This window comes from Desmodus rotundus, chromosome 1, assembly GCF_022682495.2.
Source record: "Desmodus rotundus isolate HL8 chromosome 1, HLdesRot8A.1, whole genome shotgun sequence".
NCBI lineage: Eukaryota > Metazoa > Chordata > Mammalia > Chiroptera > Phyllostomidae > Desmodus > Desmodus rotundus.
Genome location: NC_071387.1, coordinates 5,792,122 through 5,808,644, shown reverse-complemented (window position 1 = coordinate 5,808,644; position 16,523 = coordinate 5,792,122). Strand labels below are relative to the sequence as shown.

General features: G+C 58.3%; 1 protein-coding gene across 2 annotated transcripts; it reads left to right on the top strand.

The window, feature by feature from the left end:
• Positions 1 to 687: 687 nt before the first annotated feature.
• On the top strand, positions 688 to 11,554 carry CERCAM (cerebral endothelial cell adhesion molecule). Of its 2 annotated transcripts, XM_024562506.3 has the most exons (13): positions 688 to 1,334; positions 2,743 to 2,853; positions 2,994 to 3,111; positions 3,618 to 3,752; positions 3,911 to 4,115; positions 6,402 to 6,521; positions 6,827 to 6,903; positions 7,009 to 7,115; positions 7,960 to 8,092; positions 9,378 to 9,505; positions 9,686 to 9,889; positions 10,443 to 10,695; positions 11,048 to 11,554. In XM_024562506.3, exons 1-12 carry the CDS (start codon positions 925 to 927, stop codon positions 10,693 to 10,695), a joined length of 2,001 nt encoding a protein of 666 aa, XP_024418274.3. In that variant the 5' UTR covers positions 688 to 924; the 3' UTR covers positions 11,048 to 11,554. The 2 variants fall into 2 exon arrangements, with proteins under 2 accessions (XP_024418274.3, XP_053776026.1); XM_053920051.1 differs by lacking the exon at positions 2,743 to 2,853.
• The last annotated feature ends 4,969 nt before the right edge of the window (positions 11,555 to 16,523 follow it).

Here is a 16,523-nt window from a genome sequence, read left to right as displayed (position 1 = left end):
TGTCCTAGGAAAGAAGGCTCTCTGGTGGGCGGTGGGGGCGGTGAATGAAGGGGAGCCTGGCTTCCTCCCCAGTCCTGTCTTCCGGCCTCAGGAATTCTTCAAGATTCATCTTGAAGATGAAAACTTCAAGGCATCCTTGCAACCCGGTCCAAATGAGGGCCCGAAGTTTCGGGAAAGTGGCCTGCCTCAGGTGGGTAGCAGACATCCAGCCGGAACCCACCGCTGGTGCCTCCAAGCCCCTCCCCTTTACTGCCCTCTCCTAAGAGAGGCTGGAGACCCCATTCCATCTTAGCCGGTCCTGGGACCCCAACGCTGCCCCAGGGAAGGATGTATCTCCTGCCTTGAAAGGGGTCTGGGATCCGCCCGAGGGGCTGTGTGGTGCCTCCTAGTTCTGCACTCAGTCTAAGAGTGGATTTTGCTCTCTCAAAGGGTCGAAGCAGGACAGGTGCCGGCGACAGGAGCGAGGACGATGACGCGCGGGGGACTCCGGGCTCGGACCGCAGCGGGACGGCGCGCCCAGGTCAGGAGGACCCCCTCCGCGCCCCGGGAGCTGGTCTTGCTTTCAGGCCCAAGAGTCGACTCGCGGCTGGACGAAGTTCCGTCTGGACGCGCCAGAGGGCGCCCGGGAGACGGCGGCGGCGCTGGGGAGCCCCGGCCGGGCCGAGGGCTCAATCCTGCCCTGCGGGGTAGGCGGCTGAGGTCCGAGAGTCAGACGCAGGGCCGGCGAACCCGGACTCTCGGGCCTCGGGCGCTCGGTGAAGCGGGTTCCCGGGGCCTGCACGCTCAGGGATTTGGAGTGGAGTGTTCGCAGACGCCGTCACCCCCGACTTGCCCCTCTTTCCTCCTTCCCGCCTCCGGCATGCAGCTAGGAGGGAGCTGCTCCCGGGTCGCGTCTGGGGTGGGTCTCCGGGCCCCGGCCCTCCGATGCCTCTGGCCGAGGAGAGGACACTTGCAAATCACCGTATAAGGCTGGGAAGTGGGAGACTACTTTGGGGGGTACGCTTCCCCCACCCCCCTCCGGGCCGCCTGGGCTCCACCCCGTCCCCGGGCCCCGCCCCGGCCGGGCCGCACCGCCCACTCCCCTCGGCAGGGCCAGGAGCCCCGGGGGCCGCCGCCGCCGCAGCCCGAGCGCCCGCCATGCGCGCTGCCCCCGCCGCCCCGCTGCTCCAGCTGCTGCTTCTGCTGGGGCCACCGCTCCAGGTCACGGGCGTCGCGGAGCCGCCGCCGCCCGTCGTAGTCATTGCCATCCTGGCCCGCAATGCCGAGCACTCGCTGCCCCACTACCTGGGCGCTCTGGAGCGGCTGGACTACCCCCGGGCCCGGCTGGCCCTCTGGTGAGAGACCCGGGCATTGGCACCCACTGGGCATCTGCCCCCAGCCCCATGGGGCCATCTGCTCCCTGTCCAGACACCACCCAGACAGACTCCTCCCCTGGCAGACAGTCCTGCACAGCCTCTAGCCCCAGGCTGCACCCCGTGCCCCTTGGCCCTGCGGACAGACCTCTGTCTGAGGCCTTGGGCTGACCCTAGGACACCCACCCGGGCCCCTCCTCCTCCTCTCAGGGCCTCCTCTGGGCGCAGGCTGGGCCTAGCCCCTCCTCTGTCAGTGCCCAAACTCAACCCCACAGACCTGTGGTTGGCTTGACTTGCAGTGAGCAGCTGACCAGGAACAGCTGGCGTCCCCTGGGGCCGGAGGTGGCAGGATCTGCAGGACTAGGGGTTCCTGGGTAGCAGTGGGGGTGCTGTCAGCCCTGGGCTCCAGGCTGCTCTACAGGGGAGTCAGACCTGCCCCCTCCCACTGGGCTGGTTCCAGACTCTCTGTAGAGGGTTGGCCCTGCCAGTTGATGGCAGTGTCCCTCTCTGGTATCCCCGCCCCCCACCCAGGCATCCCCATAGGGCACTGGAGTCAGAGGCCACAGTCTGTGGAAGCCAGGATGGGGAGGAGCCCCAAGCTGAGGTTGGGGATAAACTGAGGGAAATGACAAATTAGTCCTCACAACGCACCGGACTCGGGCTGGGGGTGGGGCTGTGGCCTGGGGAAGCTGCCCACAATTACCACAGCTTGGGAGTTGTTAGTTCCCACCCCTAAGGGACTTGACACGTAGTTAGTCTTCATTCCTGGGGAATTGGCTTAAAGGGCCAGTGTCACCTAAAACCTGGGCTCGCGGCTAAACCCCCTACCCTTGCTCAGTCATGGGAGAGAACAGGAGAGGCTGTGTTCCATGGCCTGTGTTCTGTGGGCCATCAGCACTTCTCAGGGACACTCAGACTGTCGTTTAGTCCTATGACAACATTTGGGCAGAGAGAAGCACCAGCTCTTGTCTCCAGTCCTGACTCAGGGGAAGGGGCTGACCTGTGGTCACACAGGAAGGAAGGCAGGGGACCAGGCCGTGGGGCAGGTGTGTCCTTCAAAGCCAAGGTACTTTGCGTTTTTCAAAATGCACCCGAGTTCTGTTATCTCAGCCTGCTGGGCTGGTTCCAGCCTGGGCAGAGCATCTTACAGTTACAGAGGAAGAAAGTAAAGCCCAGAGAGGGACAGGGACTTGCCGTAGATCGCACAGGGGGTCACAGACCTGTGACGGGGACTTGGCTGCCTGCTCTCAGACCCTCTTCTGTAACGCACCTGCCGCCACTGCTCCTAGGAGAGCCGGCCAGCCTCGCAGGCATCTGTGCTCCGCAGGCCAAAGCTGCCTCGGGGTTTGGTCCTTCTGTGGCCACACCCTTCTTCCTCCTGTGTCCCCAGGTGTGCCACGGACCACAATGTGGACAACACCACGGAGATGCTGCAGGAGTGGCTGGCCGCTGTGGGCAGTGACTATGCAGCCGTGTCCTGGAGGCCTGAGGGGGAGCCCAGGTGCTGATCTGGGGGAAGACAGGCAACGGCTGCAACCCAGAGAGGAGAAGGGACAGCCTGCAGGCCAGGGCTCTGTCCACTGTCCTGCAGAGAGGGGGAGGCACGTACCCCAGGGAACATCTCATCTCTTTACCCCTCAGGCCCTACCCAAATGAAGAGGGTCCCAAGCACTGGACGAGAGAAAGGCACCAGTTTCTGATGGAGTTGAAGCAGGAAGCCCTGGCCTTTGCCAGGGGCTTGAGGGCCGACTATATCCTGGTAAGAAAGCCTCGCCTGTGACGGGGCTTCCCATTTGTGCTGGGCCTGGGCCCGGACAGAAATGCTGGCGTGACAGCCCCCCTCTTAGGCTAGCACCCTGCCCAGAAAGCAGACCAGGTGTTGAGCTTTGCTCTCTGGGCTCGAGCTCAGACTAGAGACTAAGCCTGGATCCCTGAGACAGGTCCCAGGGCACACTGAGCTTAGTTCCCCGACCCCGAGCCCAGAATTGGCCTTTGGACCTACTCCCTAAGTCACTCCTCAGATGATGTTCTTAGATCGGCAACTCAGGTCTTATCTCTGGACCCACTCCTGAGCCGGTGCCCCATACTAGGTCCTTGGTCCGGAAGCAGATTACTAGTGTGTGTGGGGGCCCTCTAGGGGGCCCCATTGGCTTCTGGGAGCCACTGTGGGTCTCTGGCAGTCTGGAGGGATCCCACTCACTCGTGAATCCCCGGGGCGCTGCAGCCCAGGCGAGGCTGGGGTCTGTGACCTTCCCCTCCTCCAAGTTTGCAGATACAGACAACATTCTGACCAACAAGCAGACACTGCGTCTTCTGATAGAGCAGGGGCTGCCTGTGGCGGCCCCAATGCTGGACTCGCAGACCTACTACTCCAACTTCTGGTGTGGGATCACGCCACAGGTGAGGCCGGGGAGGGGGCCCCAGGAAACGTGGAGTTGTGGGAGGAAGGACACAGACAGCAGAGAGCTCGGAGGCCTCGGGGTCTGTGTGCTTCGGCAAGGAGCAGGGTTCTTGGGATAGAGGGGGCCCCTCACTGGCCAGAGTGCCCCCTTCCCCAGGGCTACTACCGCCGCACAGCTGAGTACTTCCCCACCAAGAACCGCCAGCGCCGGGGCTGCTTCCGCGTCCCCATGGTCCACTCCACCTTCCTGGTGTCCCTGCGGGCGGAGGGGGCAGCCCAGCTCGCCTTCTACCCTCCTCACCCCAACTACACCTGGCCCTTCGATGACATCATCGTCTTTGCGTACTCCTGTCAGGCTGCTGGTGAGGAAGCTCTCCTTGATCATTCCCTGGGGGCCTCTAGGCCTTTGCACGTGCTGTTCCCTCTGCTTCGCATGCCCTTCCCCGCTCCACAATTCATCTCGTTAGCTCTTGTTTGTCCTTTGGGTCCTATGGAGCCTTTCTTGAATCCCCGACTCCAGTGGATTTGATCCTTCTTCTGGCTGTCCCCCCTGTGGCACTTCCGTGGATTCCTCCATCAGGCAAATATTTATGGAGTACCTACCATGTGCCACATACTGGGGAGAGGGCGGTGAGTAAAAGCAGGCAGCCCCTGCCTTCCTGGAGCCTCCCTTCCCATCATTTGAAGGGACACACACATCAAGCCCAGTCACAGCTGTGTCAGGAAGGAGAGCATCTTGATTGTAGGTGCTCCGGGGGTTAGATGAAAGTTGGTCTAATCAGGGAAAGCGTCCTGGAGGATGTGGACTTTGGGACTGAGATCTACAGTATGGGCAGGATTGCCCCAGCCTGGTAGCTCAGTTGGTTAGAGCGTTGTCCCAACAGGTTACGGCCGTGGGTTCGATCCCCAGTCCGGGCACATACAAGAATCAATGAGCGAATGCATAAACAAGCGGAACAACAAATCGATGTTTCTCTCTCTCTCCCTTCCTCTCTCTCTAAAGTCAATTTGAAGCCCTGACCAGTGTGGCTCAGTTGCTTGAGCATTGTCCTGCAAAGTGAAGGGTCGCCAGTTTAACTCCCGGTCAGGATGCATGCCTGGGTTGTGGGTTCAGTCCCCAGTCGGAGCGCATACGAGAGACAACCTATCGATGTTTCTCTCCCTCTTTCTCCCTCCCTTCTCCTCTCTATTTAAAACAAAAAAGGCCCGAGGTGGCAGGAGACACAAGAAGACAAGTGGCTGGGTACAGTAAGGGGTGGGGGGCCTGGTGCAGGTCGAGGCAGGACAGGCAGGCGCAGGCCTGGCAGGTGTGGGCTTTAGCCTGAGAGCACTGGGCAGCTGTCAGAGGGTCACGGGACGGGATCTGAACCTTGACAGTGTCTGGGTTTGGATGAGATGGATCAGGTCTGAGGAAGAGCCGTAGATGAGACCCAGGCAGACACAAGTGTTGGAGTTCAGTTCTGGAGAAGACCCCGTAGAGTGTCATTCAGGGAGGGCGTGTACTGAGCGGTGGCAGAGGGGCGGGGGCGGGGGGACCTGGACATCTCTGCTGGCGGTCAAGGTCAATGGGAAGAGCCAGCTTCACCCAGAAGTGCTGCACCTGGGCCTGCAGCGTGTGAGGAGTGGCCGGAGAACGGAGCGTCTCCATCAGCTGTTCCGTGCGCGGGGTGTTAGCGATGTCTGCGGAGCAGACATGCGGGAGGGGAAGAGCCACGTATAAAAAGCGAATGAAACACATACGTGGAGAAAGAGTGAGAAGGCGCAAAAGCCCTTCTCATTGCCCCCACTGTGCAGAGGGTGAGCCGCAGTGAGTTCACTGGCGGTCTGGAGGGATTTGGTGGACGGTGGGCTTGTCGCCGTCACTGGTGGCCCCGTTTCCCCAGAGACCGATTGAGCCCCTGCTCTGGGCCAGGCTCTGCTCCACGGTGGGCATGTGGTTAACTTGTACGCAGACACCATGCGCCTGCCTCTGAGGAGCTCACAGTCTACGGAAGATAAAGAGGAAAATCAGTAATTACAGTAAAGGTGATAAGTCTTGAAGGAGTACAAGGCTGCCGGGGAGGACAGCATGGAGAGGGCAAGGGAGGGTGTGGGGATCAGGGCTGGACCAGGCAGAGAGAGGCTTAGGGCATGAAGTGATGGCTCCACCAGGCGGCCTCCGGTGGCCGGAGTCACTGGCTGGAGTCACAGGGAGTTTGCTTGCTCCTGCATCACCCTGGCCCCCAAGGGTAGGGACTCTGTCTGTCTTGGCACCCAGCAGGTGCTCTAGAAACATCTGTTAGAAACCACCTCAGCAGAAAGCTTATATATATATATAAAGCAAATATATATATATATATATATATATATATATATATATATATTTGAAATGTATTCTCAGCAGAAAGATATATATATATATGTATATATATGTGTGTGTGTGTGTGTGTGTGTGTGTGTGTATATATATATATATATATATATATATATATATATATATATATACACGTTTATATTTGATTCAAGTTTTCTCCAATCCCACAGGTAGGGACGCCGAGTCCCAGAGAGGACTCGCACCGAGACACTGGCAGGACCGGGCCTGGGACCTGTCAGCTGGGTTCTGAGAGCCCTCCCTGCTCTGCCCGCCCTCACGCAGCCTGTCTCTGCAGGGGTCTCGGTCCACGTGTGCAATGAGCACCGTTATGGGTACATGAACGTGCCCGTGAAATCCCACCAGGACCTGGAGGACGAGAGGGTCAACTTCATCCACCTGGTCCTGGAAGCGCTAGGTGAGGGCTGGGGGCCGGAGTGCCCACCTGCTGCTGTCGCTCCTTCTCCGAGGCCCCACACCTGACTGGGCACTGGGTCCCAGCCTCACCCCCAACGCATCCCAGACTATGCAGGTCCCGTGCTCCACTGGGCCTCAGCCCCGCTGTCCGTGTGATGGAGGCAGGTGGAGTCTGTGGTCTCTGAGGGCCCTGGCAGCTGGGCATTCTGCTGAGGGGGCAGGAAATGGGATGGGGGAGCTGGGACTCCAGGGTCACTGCTGACAAGAGCTGGAGGGACTCATGATTGGGGGTGCTTTCCTCTGCAGTGGACGGGCCCCCTATGTGGGTGTCGGCTCATGTGTCCCGGCCCCCAAAGAGTCCTACCAAGATGGGGTTTGATGAGGTAAGTTCCCTCAGCCTGCAGGACTGGGGTCAGTAAGTGGGTGGGCTCTCCCTGTGGGTCCTCCCCTCCCCTGCACCCATGCCTCACCTCCCCTGCCTCCTCCAGGTCTTTGTCATCAGCCTGGCCCGCAGGCCCGACCGCCGGGAGCGCATGCTGAGCTCGCTCTGGGAAATGGAGATCTCTGGGCAGGTGGTGGATGCTGTGGATGGCCGGTGAGGCTCCTGGGGGCCCTGGGCAGCTGGGGGGCAGCGAGGTCCATTGGAGCTCCCCAGGTGTGGGAAGAGCAGATGAATGAGTTGAGTGAGTTCCCTGTTCTGGGAGGTATTCAAACAGGGCCTGAGTAATTGTGTCCCAGGGTGCCCCAGGGCGGACAGACCCAAGACAGGACACCCGTCCTCAGCCCACGGGAGGGAGGAGAGTGCAGTGGTTAAGACCCAGGACCTGGAGCTGCTGCGCTTGGGTTCCAGCCCTGCCACTTAGCAGCTGTGTGATTTCCACAAGTCGCCCCCACCGCTCAGCCCTATCGTGTGCGTGGTGAACCACGGCGTCTTCCTCTTAGGGGTCTGTGAGGGTTCGGGGCCTGACACGGTAAGTGTTCCAAGCTTAGGTGTCTTCGTGATAATTATCAGGGTTATTCTTCTCCATCCTGGACTTAGGTCCCTGAAGGGTGGGGTAGAGCAGACCAGTCCCATGCCCCAGGGGAACCCAGGGTTACTCAGCCCCACACACCCACTACTGTTTGCTGCACGCGTCACCAGCCCTTCTGCCCGCAGGGCATCCAACCTTGCTTGGGCCTCTGGCATGCTCCCCATGTTCATCCTGGGGTGCAGCCCCCAAGGCCTCCACCCCCTCCCCTGGGGGTCCCCCCGGCCGGAGGTAGGTCCCACGGTTCTCCTGACCCAGTCACTGATGGCTTCAGGCCACATGAAGCAGTAACAAGGCTGAAACCTCCTTCAAACTGGACTCCAGTGTGGCTGACCCCACATGCACCAGCCAGGCGCCCCTGGATGGGTCCCTGCTGGCCACCCGTCACCCCGTTCCGCCTGTCTCCCTCAGGACACTCAACAGCAGTATCATGAGGAGCCTCGGCGTGGACCTGCTCCCCGGCTACCAGGACCCCTACTCGGGCCGCACGCTGACCAAGGGCGAGGTGGGCTGCTTCCTGAGCCACTACTCCATTTGGGAGGAGGTGAGGACCTGCCCCTCGGCCTGCAACGCATTCACTGCCCTGTGCCCAGCCCTGCTGTGCACGGTGGGTGAATGAATACATTAACAAAGATGACCAGCGGCTCTAAACCTCCTGTGTGTTCAACCCTACATCTCCGTCATTCCACAGTCTCTGTTGAGCACCTACTGTGTGCTAGGAAATATTCTCTCAGAGAATATTACCCTATATTACGGAGGTAAACAAGAAAAATGCAGCCCTGGCCCTCCTGGGGCTCAGGGACCAGAGGGGCCATGGAAATCAAGAAAGAAGCCACTTGCCACGGGAGGGCGGGGCACAGGCTGCTCCAGAGTGTGGACTGGCCTGGACTTCTGGCCTGGCACGGGGTCAGCGTGGGCCTCACCATTGACAGGCCTCGAGAAGAGCCTCCTCAGCAGAAGAAAACAGTAGCAGCAAAGGCCCTGAGGCAGGAATGAATCAACCATGTTTGGGGTGGGAAGAAGAGAGACCTTGGTGTGCCTCTAACCAGGGCCAGGGCGTGAGTGGCGCTGAGAGGCCCCCACTTGGACCCCGGCCCCCAGGCACTGCTCCCTGCAGGAGGCGGCACACAGATGTGCTCCTTGCTTTTTTTTCTGCTGTAGCCAAATTACATGTGTCTGCGCTTGTGGTCCGTTTGTTTTCCACGGTCTCTGAACCGACGGGTGGATGATGTGCAATGCACCATTCACTGAGCCGACTTCCTGCTCTTTGCACATTTCCAAAAGCTGCAGAAAGTGCTTTTTCTTAGGGATGTTGGGGGCTAGGGTCTTCCCACCCCCACCCAGCCCAGCCCAGCTTCCTTTAGGAAAGCTCAGAAGGCAGAAGTAAGGACCAGGCCCTGGCGTCCAGCAGGTGCATGTTCAGATCCTGGCTCCGCCACTTCCTGTCTGTGTGTCCTTGGGCGAGTGGTCTCTCCTCCCTGAGTCTCTGTCTCCTGATGGGCCGTTGTGTGTGCTGTCCCCTGAGGGTCCCTGAAGACGGGCAGTGGCACGGCGGCCCGGGATCTAGTAGCACTCAATGAGTGCGGCATGGGTTCCAATTGCTATCATAAGTCTAACTTGGAGGGGCCTTGAATGCCAGAGTGAGTGAGGCATTGGGATTTCAGTCCCCAGGCAGTGGGAGTCCCAGCAGGCTCTGAAGCAGCTGAGGGATGTGGCCAGGACTGAGCCTGTGACACATAACTGAGGCCAGGGAGAGTGTCAGTGTTAGCCAGGTGGAAGGGGACATCCCGAATCTAAGGAACAGTGCCCCATCCTACCTTTTACCACAGGTGGTTGCCAGGGGCCTGGCCCGGGTCGTGGTGTTTGAGGACGACGTGCGCTTTCAGAGCAACTTCAAGGGGCGTTTGGAGAGGCTGATGGAGGAGGTGGAGGCCGAGAAACTTCCGTGGGACCTGATGTAGGCAGCCCGCACCCCCAGGGGTGAGGGAGAGGGGCGGGCCTCTGGGGATCTGCGTCCTCCTACGTGGAGCCTGCCTTCCCCCACCCACCCTGGTCCTGGAGGACAGGGCAGGGGGAGGGGATGCTGGGACACACCAGGACCTACGGTGACTCCTGGGATGCTTGATGTCACCTGCAGCTACCTCGGCCGGAAACAGGTGAACCCCGAGGAGGAGGTGGCCGTGCAGGGGCTGCCAGGCCTGGTGGTGGCCGGGTACTCCTACTGGACCCTGGCGTACGTCCTGAGCCTGGCTGGTGCCCGCAAGCTGCTGGCCTCCCAGCCCCTGCACCGGATGCTGCCCGTGGACGAGTTCCTGCCCATCATGTTTGACCAGCACCCCAAGTGAGTCTCTGGTGGGGGCAGGGCAGGCCCACCTCAGCAAGTAGGATGCCCCTGGCTAGGCAGGTGGGGAGGCTGAGGCTGGCCAGGCTGAGTACTTCTTCTGGGTCATCAAGGAGTCGTCGAGGAGTCCAGCCTCGCCCTGGACTCTGGCCAACCTAGGTGTGATTCTCTGCTGGCTGTGTGGCTTTTATTAAGTGACTTCCCTGTTGTGGGTGTCAGTTTCCTCATCTGGAGAGTGGGGTTAAGACAAACCATGCCTTTCCCTGGCCGGTGTGGCTCAGCTGGTTGGACTGTCATCCCATAGTCGGAAAGGTTGTGGGTCTGATCCCCAGTCAGGGCGCGTACGGTATTTCTCTCCCACATTGATCTCTCTCTCTCTCTCCATTGCTCTGAGAGAGAGAGAGAGAGAGAGAGAGAGAGGGAGAGAGAGAGAAACCATGCCTCATGTTTGCCGTGAGGTCTGGGTGGGGAAGGCAGTGAGGTGCTGTGGCCAGCGTGAGGTCTGGATCGGGGGGCTCACCTCAGCCCCCTAAGCCATCCCCCCACCCCACAGCGAGCAGTACAAAGCGCACTTTTGGCCTCGGGACCTGCGGGCCTTCTCTGCCCGGCCCCTGCTTGCTGAGCCCACTCACTTTGCGGGGGATGCTGAGTGGCTCAGTGACACGGAGACATCCTCACCCTGGGACGACGACAGTGGCCGCCTCATCAGCTGGAGCGGCTCTCACAAGACCCTTCGAGGCCCCCGCCTGGACCTGGCCGGCAGCAGTGGGCACAGCCTCCGTCCCCACGCCAGGGACGAGCTCTAGGTGAGGGTGGGGCTCAGAAGAGGCCCCAGCCCTGTGGGCCTCAGTTTTCTCTCCACTTTCACGGCCAGCTCTGTGTCTGCCCCGGTCTGTTTCCTCTTCTTAGCCTGTCTCCTCTCTCCCTCCCCCTCTCTGATCCTGTCTCTGTTTTGTGGTTTTGGCTCTCTACAATTCTGTCTGCCTCTAGCTCTTTCTCCCTGTCTCTGGCTCTCTGTTTCTCTGTAACTGTCAGTGTCTCTCTGTCTCTGATTCTGTCTGTCTGTCTGTCTCTGCTCACCTCTGACTCTCTGTGTCTCTGCCTCTCATTGTCCGACTCCAGGTGTATTCTCTCCTCTTGCCTCCCCTGTCCCACCAGGTCCAGGTGGTGAGTCCAAAGGAGTACCTAGGAGGAGGCCAGAGCTGTCCAGGGAGCAGAGTTGAAGGTTGGTGGCAGGAGCCGCCACCAGGAACCGTAGAGCCATTGGAGACCTGGCTGCCACCTCAGGCACGGCCACTCTGCGCTCTGGGGCCATCTTTCATTGGTAGAAACCAGAGATGGGTCCCCTTCCTTGGCCTCCTCGTGGAAGGGCAGGGCCCACAGGCCCTCTTACCCTGCCGGCCCACCTACCTCATGGGGGGCCTGGCATGGGGGGACAGAGGGAGGCTCAAGCTGGGCCCTGCCCTCCCTGAGGACCCAGCTGCCAGGGCCCCTCCACCCCCTTCTACCTCCGCCTCAGCCCCCCCCTCCAGCCCCCAGCTCAAAGCCTGGGCCTCACCTGCCAGGGCCCACCCCTTCCCTGGCTAGTGGGAAACGCAAGGAGGTGGGTGGAGGACCTAGCGCTCAGTAGGTCCTCAATAAAATCCAGCTGGTGTTTGCACTTTATATTTTTTAACTCATGGCTGAGCCTCTTTGCCTGTTACAAGGTCTGGAATCTATGGATGAGCAGTTGGAGAGACAGAGGGGAGGGCAGCCTGGAGGTGGAGTCGGGCCCACCTGGCTTCTTTGCCTACTGGTTGGTAAAGTGGAGGTGGGAAGTGAAGCCCAGCCCACAGTGAGTGCTCACCCATTGGGACTGTCATGGTCATAGACCCAGGGTTGCTGATGCCTCCTGCCTTTGGATCTTCACTGTGTAGCTGGAACCCTCTGGTAGAAGTCCCCCCCTCCCGTGGGAGGGGGGCTGAAGGGGGGGCTGCTGTGGAGATCCAGGGATCCCCTGTGGCCCGAACCAGTGCAGCCACCAGAGGGCGCTAGGCAGTAGAGCCTGGACCTCGTGGGCTTGGGCTCTCTGCCTGTGTGGGACAAAAGTGGGGAAGGGAGCCTGGGGCATCTGAAATCTGACCCTGTGCTGTGAGTTAGCAGCAGCAGCTCTGTCTGTTTCTGCCCTTCTGCTTGGGAACTGCAGGCCTTGCTCCACCGCCCCACCCCTCACCCCTCAGAGTCAAGCTTCTGGGCCTAGCAACTGTCTCCAGTACTTGCACTTGGGCAGCTGGCGGGGTGGGGAGGTGGCTGCCTTGGCCTCCACCAGCACAGGACTGTGGTACAGGTGGCTCTGTGGTTCCTTCCACAGAGGAGTCCATGGCAGCCCCTTGACTTGGTCTTGTGAGCACTGGGTTCTGGCAGAGCCGGACAGCAACCTGCAGAGGCCACGCCATCCTTCCTTTTGTCCTGGGGATGAGGTCCAGCTGGCCGGACTTCGGCTCCAGAAGCCGGCGTTGCTGTGAGAAGGACTTCGGGCCAGAACTGCGGGCTTGATGATTCGTTTGTTCCAAGAGTGAAAGCCCCTGATTCTGGATGGCCATGACCTAGGGCAAGTCGCTTCCCTCCTGGTTTGGGGTACCCCCTTCATTCTTTAAACCGTCATTGAGCACCTTCTATGGGCCAGGTTTAGGTACCAGAGATACAGCAGTAAAGAAAACAGACCAAAAAAAAAAAAAATCCCTCACCTCGTGGAGCTGACATCCTGGTGAGGGAGGCAGAGAAAAGTGAGTAAAAATGAGAGGATAAGGTGCTGCAGAGAGAAACGCGGGAGGAAGCGTTGAGTATGATCTGAACAAAGGCTTGAAGGAGGTGAGGGGCAAGCTACGGGGAAACCTGAAGGAAGACCATTCCAGGCCGAGGAAGCAGCATATGCAAAGGTCCCAAGGCAGGAGCAGGACTGGCTGGTTCAAAAGAGAGCCAGAGGGCCAGTGTGGCTGGGGCAGAGTGAGCAGGGAGGAGCCAGGGCTGGGGCCAGAGCAGAGAGGACCTGGGAGGCCACTTCAGCTTTTACTATGAGAAAGGGAGCCCCAGAGGGTCTGAGGCAGAGAAATGACTTACATTGTAGCATGCTGGCTCTGGCTGCTGCGCTGAGAGTGAACTGTGGGTCGGTCCAGGGTAGAAATAGGGACACCAGTTGGGAGCCCACTAAAATAATTCAGGGGAGACACAATGACAGTGACTCAACAACCAAATTGTTGACAGTGGGGGCAATGAGGCAAAGCCCCCCAATTTCGAGAGAGGAGGAGGCTTTACAGACACCGAAGCCACCGCCCCGGGAGCCGCCCCAACCAGACTCAGCCCCACTGTGATCCTGGACTTGCTGGCGAGCCCGCCGAGCTCCTTGCAGACCAAGGTCCAAAGACAGCAGAACCTTTCACACTTTGAGCCCTGGTGAGAAATAATTTGGCTGTGAAGACTCCTGCTCTCACAGAATTCTTCTGGGATGTACGTGCCAGGGTGGTGACTTCATACGCCACAGGGGTACTGGGGGCGAGTCCATCTGCAGCGAGAAAGATGATGAGAATTTCATCCTGAAGCACATGGGGCCTGGCATCTTGTCCATGGCGAAAGCTGGACCAACACAGATGGTTCCAGTTTTTCGTCGGTGCTGCCAAGACTGAGTGGGCGGATGGCAAGCACGTGGCCTCTTGCCAGGTGCAAAGGGCATGAGCTCTGTGGAAGCCTCGGAGCGCCTTGGGTCCAGGAACAACAAGACCAGTAGCGGGTCGCCGCTGCTGGCTGTGGACAATGCTGACGCTGATTTGTGTTTTATCTTAATCACCAGACCATCCCTTCTGCAGCTCAGGAGGGTACCCCCACTCCTACCACTTACAACATCCCCCTGTCTTTGTGCTCCCGCTGCAGCCCTTGGATTCCATGTTGTCCTTACCCCTCCAAGTCCAGCGGGACCTAAGAGTTAAGTTTATAATTATGAAATAAAAACTAAACAACAAAAAGAGAGGGAGGGAGAAAGAGGAGAGGAATTGAGGATGATGCCAAAGTTTTTGGCAGAATCACTGGAAGAATGCAGAAGACGATGGGTGGGGCCGGTTTGGGGGCAGGGTAGGAGGTCACTTTTAGACATGCTAAAGTTGACATCCAGGTACAGGTGTCAGGCAGGGGGTGGATACTGGAGTCTGGAATACAGGGTTCAAGTCTGGGCTGGAGTTGGAAGCTCAGAAACCTGTCCTGACCCAGAAGTCTTGGCCCCAAGCCACGCACTCCACCACCGGTTACCTGGGGAGCTTGTTAAAACGCAGATGCCTGCCCCTCCTGTCTCCCCTGACAAGGTGCTGATTCAGTAGGTCCTGGGTGAAGCCTGACTGTGTTTGAACCAGGCCATTCCCAGTCATTCGGAGGAGCCAACAGGTTTGGGAACTACCTCTACCTCTACAAAGTAACATTTGCTTTGATAATCTTTGACAATGTAAACAGTCCGTGTGGCCCAGTACAATGCAGATAGGAAATCTGCAAGCTGTATAATTACCGTATTTTTCGGACTATAAAACACACTTTTTCCTCCAAATTTGGGGGGAAATGGGGGTGCATCTTATAGTCCAAATGTAGCTTACATTTACATTAGTGAGATATTATGTTATTTATGTTATTAAATATTTTACCACATATTTTGCTTCTAATTTTTTTTTCCTATTTTCCTCTAAAACCTAGGTGCATCTTACGGTCCGAAAAATACGATATATCATACCTCTTTCCCCCCAACTCCCCTTTGCCGCTCTGCAGTCAGCTCCCTCCTCCCCCTCCGGCCCCTGGAAACCACTGGTCTGTTTTCTGTTCCTACCGCTTTGCCTTTTCCAAGCCGTCACGGGGATGGAATCACACAGCACGTGGTCTTTTGTGCTGTCTTCCTTTTTAATCCAGCATCATGTTTTGTTTGGAAGTTTTATACAAAACTGAGCTTCACTAACTCCCCTAATGCTTTATACTACAGTTTCTAATCCGAATATATATTATGAATAATGTAGTATGAAACTTTCATGAAGACTTCCAAATCCCCCCCAGTGCCCTCCGACCACCCAGAAGCTGTGCAAATATTTTGGTTTCTGTGTGTACCCTGCTGTGAAGGTCGGGACGCCTTGTCTGAGGTACACCTGCTGCTTGTGGGCAGCAAGGGTGACAGAGTGGGGATGTGGTCAGTCATGGTGGACTGCTGCTAATCCGCTCTGTCCCCCCCCTGCCCCCCCCCCCGCCCAGGTTGATAGTTGTGTGCAAACCAAGGGGGAGGGGGCTTTCATATGAGTGAATGGCAGTAGCTTTTTGGCATCAGCTGTTCACTAACTGTTTTGCCTGTTTAGAGGGATTTTCGTCTCCCTCCTGGTTTCTCTGCCGAACTGTAGACACAGGAGAAGGGCCCCATTCCCCACCCCTGGGGGTGGCGGTCTCTGCAAAGCCTGGTGTGGTCTTTTAGCTACAGCATGAGATGAGCTTGGGGGGCAGAGAAAGCCGGTTTGAGTTCTCTCTCTGCCCTTCCTAGCTCTGTGACCTTGGGCAGGTGTCCTGACCTTCACGCAGCCCTCATGCCGGTCTCACTGGGTATCGTGAGGATTCATGAGCTCGTGCAGGAGGCGCGGTGCCGGCACAGAGGGAGTGCTGCATTGATGGTCGCGGGCATCACGGTGACCTTCCAGACAGTGACAGCCAATCAGCATGGACTTGGGTCTGCCTGAGTCAGAACAAAGAGCCGGGGCTCCGAAAACACAGGACCTAACTTGCAATTCCACCTTAACTGCCACTTCATGATCTGGGTCTCTTGAGCCAGGTCCTTGTCCTCTAGGTAAGATGCCTCAGGTTTCCCCTCTGTGAAATAAAGGGGCACAACAAGATTTGCCCCCCAAGATGCCTCTCGATGCTCCAGGCAGTGGTTCTCAAACTTTAGAGGGGACCCAAATCTCCTTGGAGAACTTATTAAAACACAGTGGCTGGGCCCCATCGCCAGAGCTCCTGATTCAGTAGGTCTGGGGTGGGGGCTGAGAATTTGTGTTTCTAACAAGTTCCCTGGGGATGCGAATGCTGGTGGGGCAGGATCACAGCTGGGAAACCGCTGGTTCCCGTGTCCACCCAACCTCAGAGGCAGGGCCAGTGAGTGCCTAGTCAGAGAGTCCAGGGGGAGCCAAACCCTGATAGGGCATAGGAGAATTTCCTCTTCCAGTAGCACCCAGGTCTTGAAATCTTTCAAGTCACCAGAAAGAAAAAGCCAGGCCCACTTGGGAGCACAGATTCCTTCTCCCCGGCGTGCTGCGGTGGTAGTTTCGTCAGATCCCTGGAGGAGCTGCTCCTGGCTGGAAATAACTGGTAATGAGGCCCTGGGGCAAATGGAAAGGCTGGAGCCGGAGGAACCAGGGGCTGCGGAGCTGCACAAGGGCTGGGGCCTGGAGCTGGGGAGGCAGCTCCTCCCTCACCTGTGGGTACTTTTAACTAATAAGGGAAACCTGTGTTCACTGTTGAGCTTTAGGAAAACAGGAGGAGAAAAAGAAAATTGCCAGTGCCAGCAGTTTGAAAGAGTGTCTCCTGGTTTAAAGCATGTCAGTCTCCTTTACTTCTTAAATGGGGTGGTGGCCCGTTAGTGTCTATTTTA

What these genes read in the sequence shown, in the direction of transcription:
- CERCAM (XM_024562506.3), top strand. Translation starts at nt 925, where the DNA reads ATGCCTCTGGCCGAGGAGAGGACACTTGCAAATCACCGTATAAGGCTG. An exon ending in GTACTCCTGTCAGGCTGCTG is followed by an intron (nt 4,116 to 6,401) that starts GTGAGGAAGCTC and finishes CTGTCTCTGCAG; the next exon opens with GGGTCTCGGTCCACGTGTGC. An exon ending in GTGGATGCTGTGGATGGCCG is followed by an intron (nt 7,116 to 7,959) that starts GTGAGGCTCCTG and finishes TGTCTCCCTCAG; the next exon opens with GACACTCAACAGCAGTATCA.